The following is a 12,757-nucleotide window of genomic DNA, read 5'->3' on the forward strand; positions in this document are numbered from 1 at the left end:
AGAAGGGGGGTAGAGAGAAAATGAAATTATAGACCAGTAAGCCTGACATCAGTACTGGGGAAAATTCTGACTGTAAGGGATCTACATTTGTCTTCAACCTTTTTCTCTTCACATATCTATGGGAACCCTTACAGTCAGTCACTGAATGTAAGCATGCAGGTGCAGCAGGTGGTAAAAAAGGCAAATGGTATGTTGGCCTTCATAGCAAGACGATTCAAGTACAGGAGCATGGTTGCCTTGCTGCAATTATACAGGGAATTCACGACCACAGAAAGCAGTTTTCAAGAAGGAGTTAAATATAGCTCTTGGAGCAAAAGGGATCAAAGGATATGAAGGGAAGGCAGGAGTTGGATGATCGGCCATGATCATAATGAATGGCGGAGAAAGTTTGAAGAGCGAGTAGCCTCCTCCTGTTCCTATTTCTATGGATATATAGAGGTTAGGATTGCCATGGCTACGAGTTGAAACATAACAAAGACAAGCAATGAATTCTGCAAGGCCATCAGTTGGGCACCAAGACCAAATTTAAATTACAGGAATGCTGCATAATAGCTCACTTGGCTTCCAATTATTAACAACTTTTTTGGAGATCTTAAATTAATTTTTTAAAAAGTGAAAAAGAAATAATGATGACATGTGAAACAAACATTGATTTAAACTAGAAAGGTAACAGTCAGTGAAGGAATTGATCAGCACATTAATGGCATATTTCAACTGATAAGGAGTAAAGAAGCCAAATAGAGAAATGTATACAGCCTCCTCCTTTATTGCAACATCACATCTATCGACTGGAGAAGGGGTACTGCAAGATACTCATTTAGCATCTCTGTCTCCATAAGGATTCCTCCTATTTGACCCTTTATCAGCCTCATGCTACTTTTAACTATATTTTACTATTTATATGTTTGTAAAGTACATTCCTGTTTCTTTGCATTTTGGTCACTGTTCTCATATTCTCTCATTGCCTCTCATTTCTTTTAGATTTCCTCTTTTCTTTCTATATTCAGCTTGGTTTTGTATTACATTATGACTCTAACAATTGTCACAAACTTCCTAAATAAAAGCAAATTACTGCAGATGCTGAATTCTAAAACCAAAAAGAGAAAATGCTGGAAAATCTCAGCAGGTCTGGCAGTACCTGTAAGGAGAGATAAGAGCTGACGTTTTGAATCCAGATGATCCTCTGTCAAAGCTAAAAGGCATAGAAAGAGGGAGACATTAGCAGCCTATCCCTTTTTTTGTGGCTATTACTCATCTTTCACTCCCTAACCCTACAATATAAATATCTCCCACTTTCTATGCCTTTTAGCTTTGACAAAGGATCATCTGGACTCGAATCGTCAGTTCTTTTCTCTCCTTACAGATGCTGCCAGACCTGCTGAGATTTTCCAGCATTTTCTCTTTGGTCACAAACTTTTTTTCCCTTCTCATTTTAATCTCTATGCCTTTAGTTATTCAGGGAGCTCTTGATTTGGATGCCTATCCTTTCTCCCTAATGGTACTATGTCTCCTCTGTACCCAAATCAGCCCTCCTTCATTTAAGTATTTGTACACTTCTTGTTCCTTACTCTTTTCCATAACTATTGGAAACCGAATGATAGTAAGGCCACTGAAACACACTGCAATTACCCCAGAGCTAGATCCAGCATTGCTTCCTTCTTTGTTAGGCTGGAAACATACAGATGAAGAAAGTTCCCTTGTACGCATTTCCAGAACTTGTCTTACTCTTTGTCCTTTACATTGTGATTTTCTCCATCAAAATAGAACAATTGAAGTTCCTTATTATCACCAATCCTTAAATCTTGCACCCATCTGTAACTTGTCTATAAATTTTCTCCTCTATCTCCTTTCCACTGCCAGTGAAATATTCAATGTATCCAGCAGCATAATAGTGCCTTTATAGTTTCTTAATTGAAACCAAATAAATTTTGACCCCATAATTTCATCCTCATTCTCCAGCTTATTTGATGAATACTGCCATTCCCCCTTAATAGCCAGGAATTTAAGTTTCCAATCTTTGCTTTCTTTTAGCCATGTCTCTGTTATTGAGCTATATTGTATTCCCATGACACAATTTGTGCTGCAACTCACTAATCTTATTTACCATGCTATATATATATGCAGTCCAAATCCATCTTGGACTGCTTCACATTTGGCTCCAAATCTAATCCCTCCTAGATTGTGCTATTATTTATTCAAGTGCTATTTGTGTCTCTCAGGCTGGGATTCTTCAACCTCACGCATGGCTAGGATTCGCCAGTCCCACTATTGTAAATGGAGATTTGGCTGAGCGCCAAATTCTCTGTTCTCATTGGCAGCAGTGGTACTGTATCCAACATTGGAAAATTCTGGCCCTAATCTTCTTTAAACTATTCTTTCTCCTTTCCAATGTTTCACCTATATACACACCTCTCCCCTATGCACTCCCTACCAAATTAATTTAAGCATATTTACCAACCAATATGCTATTCTGGGGATAGCTAAGTTGCCTTTACATTGCAAAAACTCTAATGATAAGGAACATTGATTCATGACTTTTCTTCGGGGAATTAAATAAGTTAATGATAGGACAAATAGTACAAAATCTGGAAAAGAGACAATATAATTTGCATTTATTACTTTATCTTTAGGGTGACCCGAAGTTATTTTGAAATAAGGTCCCTTTTGTAAAATGGGGGGAGAAACAGCTATTTATTTGTGAACAGTAATATCCCACAGGTAGCAATGAAATAAACGACCAAGCAATTTAAATGTTAATAATGTAGGCTGAGAGATAATTTTTGGGTAGCACAACAAAATAGTTGCATTTAATTCACCTTTAAACGCAAAGTGACTGACGGAGGGGAACTTGCAGGTACTGATGTTCCCATGCATCTGCTACACTTTGTAACAGTATCATGAGTGTACCAACAACCCTTGGAATGCAGTGGATCAAGAAGGTGATGCAGTATTACCTCCTCGAGGGCAATTAGGGAAAGGCAATAAATGCTGGCCTAGCCAATGAGATCCACATTATGTAACTGGTGGAGGTCAAGTACTGCAAATGTGAAAAGAAATTAAAGAAACTTCACCACAACAATGAATTAATTTCCAATAACTATAAATGACTAGGTGTCATCTTAGTTCAATGGTAACCTTTTCATCTCTGAGTTAAAAGATTTGGGCTCTAGTCCCATTCCAGAGACTTGGGCACAAAATCTAGAAAGACATTTTAGTGGTGTACTTTTGGTTGTGCCATCTTTCTGATGAGACAGAAAGGGGCTAAATGCTCCAGAGTAAATGGAGTCATCCACTATATTCTGGCCATAAATTATCATTCAATATCACTACAACTGATTACCTATTGATTTTCACATTGCTGTTTCTGGAGCCTTATGGACAAGTGAGCAGCCATGTTTCCTACATTCATTTCAAAAATTATCTGTAAAGCACTTAACAATGAACTGAGGTCATATAAGGCACAGTCTAAATGTAAGCCTCTTTATACATGCTTATTAATTTTTATTTTTCCAAGAGTAAATTTTTCCAGTTGTAACTTTTTTTATGTATATCCAAAATGGCAAGTATTGGTCAGTTATTTAGTTATGTAAAATGTTGTCCTCGTCTAATGTCAATAGATAGACATTTTCCAGAAAGAGCCACTGGATGTTTACCCCAATGCTCTCCTAGGATAAAGAGGCCAATAGTTACAGCTAAGTGTTAACTGACAAGGGGAGGGGGTGGGGGTGGGCAGTGGTATGTCAGAGAGTAGTATCAAGCTGAATCGAATACTTGGAAAGCTTGATATAATTAGAGTAGGCGATAGTAAGTCATTAGGGGAGGAAATGGCCTAGTGGGTATTATTGCTAGATTATTAATTCAGAAACTCAGCTAATATTCTGGGGACCCGGGTTCAAATCCTGCCACGGCAGATCGTAGAATTTGAATTCAATAAAAAATACCTGGAATTAAGAATCTACTGATGACCATTGTCGATTATCGGAAAAGCCCATCTGGTTCACTAATGTCCTTTATGGAAGGAATTATGATATTATTGCTATAACAGAGACTTGGCTTAAAGAAGGACAGGACTAGACGTTAAATGTTCCTGGATACAAGGTGTTTAGGCAAGACAGGAAAGGAAAAAAAGGAAGGAGGAATGGCAGAGTGAGGATGTTCCAAAGGGATCAAGGATGTAGTCTCTCTGGCAAGTGGTAAGGATTAAAATAACATTGTTCAGTATAGTGTCTAGACCAACAAATGTTGGAAGGAGTATAGAGAAACATATTTGCAAAGAAGTTACAGAGAGTGCAAGGATTATAGAATAATTATAATGGGGGACTTCAATTATCCAAATATAGACTGCATATGGATTTTCAAAAGTATTTGATACTCTGTCACACAACAGATTTGTGAGCAAAAGTCTAGCATATTATAGAGTCATAGAGGTTTACAGCATGGAAACATATTGAATAAAAGGAAAAGTAGACATTTGGATAAGAAATTGATTGAGTGACAGGAAACAGAAAGTAGTGATAAATGGTTGTTTTTCAGATTGGAGGAAGGTTTGGAATGGAGTTCCTCAGGAGTCAGTGTCGGGAACTTCACTCTTCCTGATATATACTAATGATCTAAACTGTGGTGTTCAAAATTTGCAGATTATGTGATGATTGGAAATGTAGTTAACTGTGATGAGGACAGTCTTGAACTTCAAAAGAACATTTCTCTCTCTACAGGTGCTGCCAGACTGGCTGAGTTTATCCAGCATTGTCTGTTATTATTTATAGTAGACATGTTGGTGGATTGGGCAGGTAAGTAGAAGATAAAGTTCAAAGCAGAGAAGATTGAGGTGATTTATTTTGGCAGGAAGAATATGGAGAGACAGCAATAAATAAAGGGAGAATCTTTGAGGTGTAGGGACAGAGGGACCTCAGTGTATATGTGCATAATTTGAAATATGGCAGGGCATGTTGAGAGACAGTTCATAAAGACTATAGTATCTTAGTTTTATTAATAGGGACATTGAGCACAAGAGTAAAGGGGTCATGTTGAACTTGCATAAAATATTAATTGGACCTCATCTGAAGTACTACATCTCATTCTGGGCACCATACTTGAGGGAGGATGTGAAGGTATTGGAAAGAGAGTACAGAAGAGAGTCACAAAAAAATGATTGCAGGGATAAAGAACTGCAGCCATGAGGATAGATTAGAGGGTTGGGACTATTTCCCTTGGAGTAAAAAAGTGTGAGAGGAGGCTCAAGATCCTGAGGGGTACAATAAGGTATTTGGCAAAAGGAGTAAAAGTGTTGTGCTGAAAAATATTTTCACCCAGACCATTGTTGGAGTCTGGAAATAACTTCCTGAGAGGGTGGTAGAGGTAGGTTCGATTGAATTATTCTAAAGGAATTGGATTGCCAGCTGAAAAGAAAGAATAAGGGCCATGGAGTCAGACTGGGCAGAATGCTCTTTCAGAGAGCTAGGGCAGGTCAATGAGCTAAGTGGCCTCCTTCCGCACAGTGAAGGTTCTTGATTTGATTTGATTTATTATTGTCACATGTATTAACATACAGTGAAAAGTATTGTTTTATGCACGCTATACAGACAAAACATACCATTCACAGAGAAGGAAACGAGAGTGCAAAATGTTGTGTTACAGTTATAGCTAGGGTGTAGAGAAAGATCAACCTAATGCAAAGTAAGTCCATTCAAAAGTTTGACAACAGCAGGGAAGAAGCTTGTTCTAGAGTCAGTTGGTACGTGTATCTTTTTCCTGAAGGAAGAAGGTGGAAGAGAGAATGTCTGGGATGCGTGGGGTCTTTACTTATGCTGGCTGCTTTGCCGAGGCAGAGGGAAGTGTAGACAAAGCCAACAGATGGGAGGCTCGTTGCATGATGGATTGGGCTACATTCGTGACCTTCTGTAGTTTCTTATGGTCTCGGGCAAAGCAGGAGCCATACCAAGCTGTGATACAACCAGAAAGAATGCTTTCTATGGTGCATCTATAAAAGTTGGCAGAATTCAGAGCTGACATGCCAAATTTCCTCAGTCTTCTGAAAAAGTAGAGACGTTCGTGGGCTTTCGTAATGATAGTGTCAGCATGGAGGGATCAGGACCGGTTATTGGTGATCTGGACACCTAAAAACTTGAAGCTCTAGACCCTTTCTACTTTGTCACCGTTGATGTAGACAGGGGCATGTTTTCCTTTACGCTTCCTGAAGTTGGTGACAATCTCCTTCGTTTTGTTGACATTGAGGGAGAGATTATTGTTGCCGTACCAGTTCACCATATTCACTATCTCATTCCTGTACTCTGTCTCATCATTGTTTGAAATCCAACTCACAACAATGATGTTGTTGGCAAACTCGAAAATCGAATTGGAGGGGAATTTGGTCACACAGTCATAGGTGTATTAGGAGTATAGTAGGGGGCTGAGAACACAGCCTTGTGGAACACTGGTGTTGAGGATAATTGTGGAGGAGGTATTGTGGCCTATCCTTACTGATTGTGCTGTGTGAGTCAGGAAGTTCAGGATCCAGTCACAGAGGGAGGTGCCAAGGCCCAGTTTTGGAGAGGAGTTTCATGGGAATAATAGTGTTGAAGGCTGGGCTGTAGTCAATAGATAGGAGTCTGACATAGGTGTCCTTGTTATCTAGGTGTTCCAGAATTGAGTGCAGGGCCAGGGAAATGGTGTTTGCTGTGGACCTATTGCAGCGATAGGAAAACTGTAGTGGATCCAGGTAGGCTGGGAGGCTGGAGTTGATTCGTGCCATGACTAACCTTTCAAAGTACTTCATAACGATGGATTTCAGGGCCACCGGCCAATAGTCATCAAGGCACGCCACTTAGTTTTTCTTAGGAAGATGGTCATCTTCTTGAAGTAGATAAGGACCTCAGATTGTTGTAAAGAGAGGTCAAAGATGTCTGTGAATACCCCCCACCAACTGATCCGTGCAGGATCTAAGTGCACACCCAGGTATCCAATCCAGGCCAGACACTTTCCATGGGTTGACCTTCAAAAAAGCTGCTCTGACATCTGCAATCATGACCCCAGATGTAAGTTCATCCAGGGCTTCAAGGGTAGAGGGCATGCTCTCTCTGAGCTTTTGCTCAAAACGGGCATAGAATACATTGAGCTCATCAGGGAGGAGTGCATTGGAGCCGGTGATTTTACATGCCTTGTCTTGTAGCCAGTTATGTCTTGCAGACCTTGCCATAGTCGGCAGAGGTTGGTGTGGCTAGCCACAGATTCTGTGATCTGTCTGGCATCTCAGCTGCTAACAATTAACTCAACAGGAACCAGGGACTGAACACAAAACCTTTCTGGGCCTAGTGGCTCAGTCACCTCCTGGTGTGTGCATTTAGCATCATAGGATCCTATTAATTTAAATATCCACAAAGCATCAGATTCATTGTAGGAACATTTAAAAATTATAATATGTTTACAAAAAAGTCAATTAATTCAATTTTTTAATTCATTTATGGGATGTGGGTGTTGCTGGCTGGGTCAATATTTATTGCCCATCTCTAGTTGCCCTTCAACTGAATGATGTGCTGGACCATTTCATAGGGCAGTTGAGAGTCCTTCCAGTTAAACATCACAGATTGAGCCACCTTCCTCTAACAAATATCATGCATCAATTTGTAATTATATTTACAAAACTTACAGCTGTCACACAAGTTTCAATTAACAAATTCATTTTGAAATGTTTCTGTCTGAACGGTTTCAGTTTCAGGACTTGCACACTCTGTTACCTTTAACTTTATTTCTGGCTCTGGCTGCATCTGGCTGTCCTCTAGATCAGTTTTGTGTTGGGGTCCACTAGGAATGGGAGCAGACTCTCCAAACTCATCCTTACATTCAGGGGAGTCTTTCATTTCATTACATTGGAGCTGCTGAAACAGGGTCCTGAAACTGAAAGTTATGAAGAAGTGAACTGTTGAAACAATTGAAAAGCACAATGCGAGTCAGGTTTGAGTTTCTGGAAGCAACATGTGTAATGTGTTCACTCAGTGGCTTGATTAGCCATCATGACAACAGAGAAATGTTTTCCTGCTTTGTATCTCCAGATATCTCTTTATAGCTTCTGTCAGAATTAAATGTAACAACTCTGGCTATAAAAATGCCAATTTAACTGGCATTATTTAGACATGAAAAATAAATTTGAGTCATTCTTTGTCTGTTGAGGCCTTCAATTTGCTGTAGTCCTAAGCTCTTGTATGTATTATAGTATTATTAAGTTGGCTGTGGGAGCTTTAAATATTGTAACTTACAATATAGCCTAGCATTTGTTTAGCCAGATGTATCCAACACAAATCTATTTTGTGAGCATGTTCATTCCTCTCCAAAACACAATTGATTCTGTAGCCAGATTGATGATATTTTTCATAAGGCACTCATTAATATGAATTTAGGTCAATGCTTTGAATTAACTTTGCCTTTAGTTGTATATTTAAGTGCGGCATGGTGGCATAGTGGTTAGCAATGCTGTCTCATGGTGCCACGGGCCCAGGTTCGATTCCCAGCTTGGGTCATTGTCTATGTGGAGTTTGCACATACTCCCTGTATCTGTGTGGGTTTTCTCCGGGTGCTCCGGTTTCCTCCCACATGTCAAAAGATGTGCGGATTAGGTGGGTAGGCCATGCTAAATTGCCCCTTATTGTAAGGGGGACTAGCTGGGGTAAACGCTTGGGGTTATGGGGATAGGGCCTGGGTGTGATTGTGGTCGGTGCACACTTGATGGGCTGAATGGCCTCCTTCTGCACTGCACGATTCTATGTCGGTGGGATAATTGGAGCCTATATATTGGATAGGATATGATTTTCCAACTGTCATCCTTACCATTAAAAAATTCATAATTTCAGCTGTACTGTCATAGAGAAGTGCCAAGCTTCAGGAAAGGAATGTAAAATAACAAAGAGTACGGAAAGATAAAAAGAGTTAGTGAAAAACACAGAAATAACAAAGGTAGCACCTTTGTAAAGTGGTTCACCTTGAAGAACTAAAGAGCGCATTCCTCAAATCATTTTCTCTACTAAATAATACCTCAAAGCTAACATTTCCCAACGCAACCAAGTGCTTCAAATGCAATTTTCCATTTTTGAGGTAATTGAAACAAAAGAGATTCACACTGAAATAGAATTCCACAGGTGATGTTCCAGGAAAAAAGAAAAGAGCTTGCATTTATATATTGCTATTCACAAGCTAAAGTGCTTTTCAGTCAATGAGGTAGCTCTGGAGGCATGAGCACTGTCATAATGTAGGAAGCAAAGCTAGCAGCCTAAATTTTTCATTCAGGCAAAATATCGACTAGAAATGGGCAGATACAATATAGCTCCTCCAATCAACCCTATTTAAGCAATGACGATAAGCTTCAGAGTTAGGGATGCCTATTACTTAAACCAGTGTTCTGCTTTAGTACTTAAAAGCCAACAGAACTTTAAAGAGGCAATGCAGGACTGCAGGAGGGCCTTGATCCTTAGCTTCACTGATGAAGATGTGGAAGTATTTTTTTGATAAAATTAAGCAAAGGGAAAGACACACAGAGATGCAGTACTGTTAGCTGATGATTAGGGCATTCATTCCCCATGTCATCATGTATACAACAACTCTGTACTGGAAATATATAAATGATCTTACCAGAGCAGATAAGCTAAGAGGAATGAACCACACAGTCCTGTTCAGGATTCCTGTGCATTTTTTTTCTACAAAAAGGTGGTGAATTATGCTAAAGATTATATTTTGAAACAATAGACTGGCCAAGCCCACATCCTATGAAATGATTTAAAAAAACATAAAAATACATGTGTCTTGTTCTTGAGCAGGTTTCTTCAGTTAGTAGAATCTAGGTGAGATTTGATTTCTACTGTTACTCTTTGATATTCATCTCGTGAAAAGGAGAAGCTTAATGATTTGTATCTGTCCTTGGTTCACTAGGTGTTTCAGTCTATCTGCGAAAAGTTTGGATTACCAAAAGATTTCGTTGTTACAACTCTGTACCAAGCTAGTGCTAGAACAACTTATGTTTATACCTCATACTTAATGCAATAAAACATTCCAAGGTGCTTCACAGGAACATTATACAACGAAATATGAGACTGAGCGAAGTAGACAGACATTAGGGCAGATGACCAAAAACTTGGTCAAAGGGGGAAGTGCATCTTAAAGGAGAAAAGTAAGTTAAAGACGTGGAAAGAGTTAAGGAAAGAATTCCGGAACAGGCCAGATTTAGGAGTTATTTTTTGTGTGGGGTGGGGGTTGACAGAGGGGGAGATGAAGCTGTGGAGATATTTGCAAAAAAAATTTTATTCTTAAAATTGAGGTGTTACTCAACTGAGAAGCAAGGTAAATCAGTGATCACAGGCGTGATGACAAGACTTAATGTGAGTTAAAACATTTACAGCAGGGCTTTGGATGACCCCATATACATGGAGGATATAACGTGGGAGACTCGTCAGGTTGGTTGATGGGACAGTTGAGCATAGACATAACAAAGGTTTCAGAAGCAGATGATCTGAGGCACAAGCAGAATCAAATAATACTACAGAGATGGAAATAGATGGAAGACGTGCTGGTTAGATGCATTGATCCAAACAGGTGCCGGAGTGTGGCGACTAGGGGAATTTCACAGTAACTTCATTGCAGTGTTAATGTAAGCCTTATTTGTGACTAATAAATAAGCTTTAAATATTTTTCATGGTATCATGAATATGTGGAAGGAAGCTCATCTCGGGGTCAAATAAAACATCAAGGTTGCAAACAGTATTCAGCCTTAGATGGTTGCCAGGGAAAGCTATGGTCACAGTTGCTATGGATTTGAGGTAGTAGCATAGATTGAAGAAAACAGCTTTGGTGTTCACAATATTTATTTGGAGAAAATTTCTGCTCATCCAGTATTGGATGTCAATTCTAAGACGTGAGGGGACAAGAAAGATAATGTGAGGTAGACCTGGGTATTGTCAACATGCATGTAGAAACTGATGTGCTTTTAGCCATCACATCATCAGAAACTGTACAGAACGAGAACACACTTCAATGCACATGGCCAAATCCTTTGCAAGAGTGAGGACAAATCTAAGGCAGAATTCAAACCTGTAGCACAAAAGTTTCAGAATGCACCTTATTCAGCACATCTTCCATTTACAATGGCCTTCCACTCACATTGTGCTAATTGCTTAGCACTATTACTGATATTTACTCTTACAGCCACAGATTCTCTTGGAAGTGTTAATTAATTGAATATGTTACTAGTAATGCTCCCATTAAACGTATTACAGTTACGTAGTTAATGTCATGCATCTGTTATCATTCCACTTTGACCTGCCTGCTGAAACTTGAGTTCAACTGGCTATCGTTAGGATCATTAGGTTTGTGCCACTACAGATTGATAGCAATGAGGGGACAGTGTACAGGGCAGGCAGAAAACAGGAATGGAAACATAGTGTTGAGCTCACTGGACAATCCTTCCACCATCCCCTTTGCCAATACATGTGGCACGGTAACCTAGGCAGCAACATAAGAGATGGAACCTACATTGATTCTATCCCAGGATGCAGCCACTGAGAGTCAAGATGCTGTCTACTGGGAAGCAGGCAAAAATGCTAGCTCCACAGAATAATGCGCCCAGGACTCGTTTGCTTATTATTTGGCTTATGTCACAGTTGTCCTCAGTAAGTCTGAAATTACTCAATTGTACATATATCAATGGCATAGGTGATCGTAATGGTCACAGGTAGAACAGTGAGCTTTATGCCTGCCTGCAGCATCTTTTTGTGATGGCATCCATTAAAGTAAAGCCTTCAGAGGCACCGCTCCTCAGTCAAATCCAGTAAGGAGGACCTTTGCCCATTAAACCCTGCTGTATGGAAATGGGAGATGGTAGGGAGGATGTGTGCTAAGGAGGAAAGTTAGGAAAATTCACAATAGAAAATTAGTTGCATCTCATCTGAAGGTAGGGGGTGCAATGAGGATTGCAATAGGAGCCTCTCAATAAACTACACAAGGATGGTAACCTAGTTAATGGGTGTAAAATTGGGAGGAAACAAAAACCTGTGGAGAAGTAAAAATTCTGCAAAACTTTACCCTTGTTGGTGCCAATGACAAACATTTCAATCATCTTTGCCCAAGGGCTTAAAATGGCAGATTTAGTGCAGGCCCAACATTAAGTAAGCCCTGCTTTGAGAACACATGGGCAATGACATAAAAGTTTTAGACTTCATCAGCCATCCACTGCCACCACAAATGTCCAGTATTGGTGTTCTTTGTGTAGGTAGCTTGATGCAGATAACACAAGGGTTGTATGGGAAACATTGCACTCAATTGCCCTTAAACAAGGAAAAGTACCCTATGTCACTAATTTCTGAGAGCAAAATTTAGAAAGGCAGTGCTTAGAATAGTGAGATTAATAGGTCCATGATTTTCAAGTTTGCTGATGACACCACTGCAGTGGGACAGATCTCAAACAATGACGAGATAGAGTACAGGAATGAGATAGAGAATCTGGTGAACTGGTGCAGCAACAATAATCTCTCCCTCAATGTCAACAAAACAAAGGAGGTTGTGATCGACTTCAGGAAGCGTAGAGGAGAACGTGCCCCTGTCTACATCAAGTGGACAAAGAAGAAAGGTTCGAGAGCTTCAAATTTTTAGATGTCCAGATCACCAACAACCTGTCCTGATTCCTCACCATGCTGCCACTATAGTTAAGAAAGCCCACAAATGCCTCTACTTTCTCAGAAGACTCAGCAAATTTGGCATGTCAACAACGACTCTCACCAAC

At 39.8% G+C, this 12,757-nt stretch overlaps 1 protein-coding gene across 1 annotated transcript in view; it reads right to left on the bottom strand.

The window, feature by feature from the left end:
- The window catches only part of lepr (leptin receptor), a 133,949-nt gene extending 121,855 nt beyond the window's left edge, over positions 1-12,094 (bottom strand). The window contains 2 exon segments of the mRNA XM_080196751.1: positions 7,734-7,915; positions 12,061-12,094. Of these exon segments, the coding sequence (XP_080052877.1) occupies positions 7,734-7,915; positions 12,061-12,094 (216 nt within the window).
- Positions 12,095-12,757: the final 663 nt, after the last annotated feature.

This window comes from Carcharhinus amblyrhynchos, chromosome 9 (genome assembly GCF_965287045.1).
Source record: "Carcharhinus amblyrhynchos chromosome 9, sCarAmb.v2.hapA, whole genome shotgun sequence".
NCBI lineage: Eukaryota > Metazoa > Chordata > Chondrichthyes > Carcharhiniformes > Carcharhinidae > Carcharhinus > Carcharhinus amblyrhynchos.